At 36.0% G+C, this 1632-nt stretch overlaps 1 protein-coding gene across 1 annotated transcript in view; it reads right to left on the bottom strand.

Annotated features, from left to right (window-relative positions):
* The window catches only part of VPS13A (vacuolar protein sorting 13 homolog A (S. cerevisiae)), a 262251-nt gene that overhangs the window by 125361 nt on the left and 135258 nt on the right, over positions 1-1632 (bottom strand). Inside the window, 1 exon segment of the mRNA XM_012650655.1 lies at positions 1196-1346. Within this exon segment, the coding sequence (XP_012506109.1) occupies positions 1196-1346 (151 nt within the window).

Genomic DNA, 1632 nt, shown 5'->3' with positions numbered 1-1632 from the left:
AAAAAAAAAAAAAAAAAAAGATTTTCCCCCTCTAAATCATAGATTACTTCAACCAAATACTCCAACTCAATAGTTCTACCCCCTTTCTATTTTTTTTTTTCAAAATTTCAGCAGTATTTTTGCTTTTCAAGAACACTTTCCTATCTTTAATGGGCTGATGGTGCTAGCAGGATCCAGTTTTCAGATTATCTTCTCAAAATCCTCTTAGAATATCAGAGTTTGTTTTTTTGTTTTCTTTCTTTTCTGTTCCCTCAATTATCTCTGTTTAATTCAGAAAACACTATTCTGCTTTTCTTAGTTTCTTTCATGCTTGGGTTCTTATGATTTATTTTACAGTAAAGAACTGGTTTGATTATTCTAACTAGCAAGGATAGGTTTTCCTGTAATGCAGCAAATGTAGGATTGTTTTTGTGTTAGGATTTCCTGAGTAAAAAAGCTGTGTAGTATCTCAGAGCTTTACAAAGGTGGATCTTGTGGACTAGTAGGTTTCACGTTGAGGTAGGTAGGTTTGGGGACCCCCTACAATGCCCTAATGGGAACAACTTTATTCTTGTGAAATCATCCTAGCAGCCCTAACTGACCCATGTCTTTGTATGTGCTGGTTCTAAACTCAGAACCCAGCCATATTCCACAAAGTACACTGGGCCAACATTGGATGAGGCCTCTTTCTGAGTTATGGTTCCTTCTACTCTGTTCCAACCATATATCTTTCAAATATTTGTTAAAATCTATCATCTATTTATGATCACCTTCTCTTTGAATCTCTAACATTTTGATATTCCTTATATCAATATAAAATATTCCATCTGGGATAAATGCTACACTAAGGATAAGGGAAAAGAGGGAGAAGGGAAAAAAATTGAAAATAAGGACCTATAGAGAGGTTGGGAAAATAAGAAAAAATATTAAGGAATTTTGTTACAACAGAACTAGAAACTTTAATTTAAAAAAAAATCAACAGAATGACTAATAACATAAACAATTTAGAGATGCCTGAATAGGATTAGCTGATTGGAAAGATTTATAAATCCTATTTTACCCAAAACTAGAGAAAAAGAGAAAAGAAGGAAAGGAGGGGGAAGGGGGGACTGATAAGAAAGAGAAAAGGAAAAGAGGAGGGGAGGGGAGGGAAGGGAGAAAACAGAAAAGAGAGAAAGAAAGGAAGGCAGGAACTAATTTAAGGTTAAGAACATACCTCCTGAATGGTGTGAAGCATTAGTAACTCCACTAGTAACAGTACTTTGGTCTTTTATGACAGCAGGTGAGGCACTACCACCTTCTTCATACCATATATTGCCATATAATGTTTTAAAGATAGTTGTTATATCTTCTTGACTGAGAATGAACTGTTAAAAAAAAAGATTTACTCTTTTTTAACATTGTTCTATTTCATGTAGTTAAAATTATCATATGAGAAAATGAAAACCTGCTTCATTTCAATCCTCATAGTGGTCCCCACCAGGGACCTATTTCATGGAAGACAATTTTTCCATGGACCAGGGGTAGGTGGGGTGGGGGAGGCGGAGCTCAGGTGGTGATGTGAGCGATGCGGAGTGGCTGTAAATACAGATGAAGCATCGCTTGCTCCCCCCCACTCTGGTTCTTAAGTTTCATGGAAGACAATTTTTCCAT

This window comes from Propithecus coquereli, unplaced genomic scaffold (genome assembly GCF_000956105.1).
Source record: "Propithecus coquereli isolate 6110/MARCELLA unplaced genomic scaffold, Pcoq_1.0 Scaffold339, whole genome shotgun sequence".
NCBI classification, from domain to species: domain Eukaryota; kingdom Metazoa; phylum Chordata; class Mammalia; order Primates; family Indriidae; genus Propithecus; species Propithecus coquereli.
The sequence above is the reverse complement of the archived record's forward strand: the minus strand, read 5'-3'. Positions and strand labels throughout refer to the sequence as shown.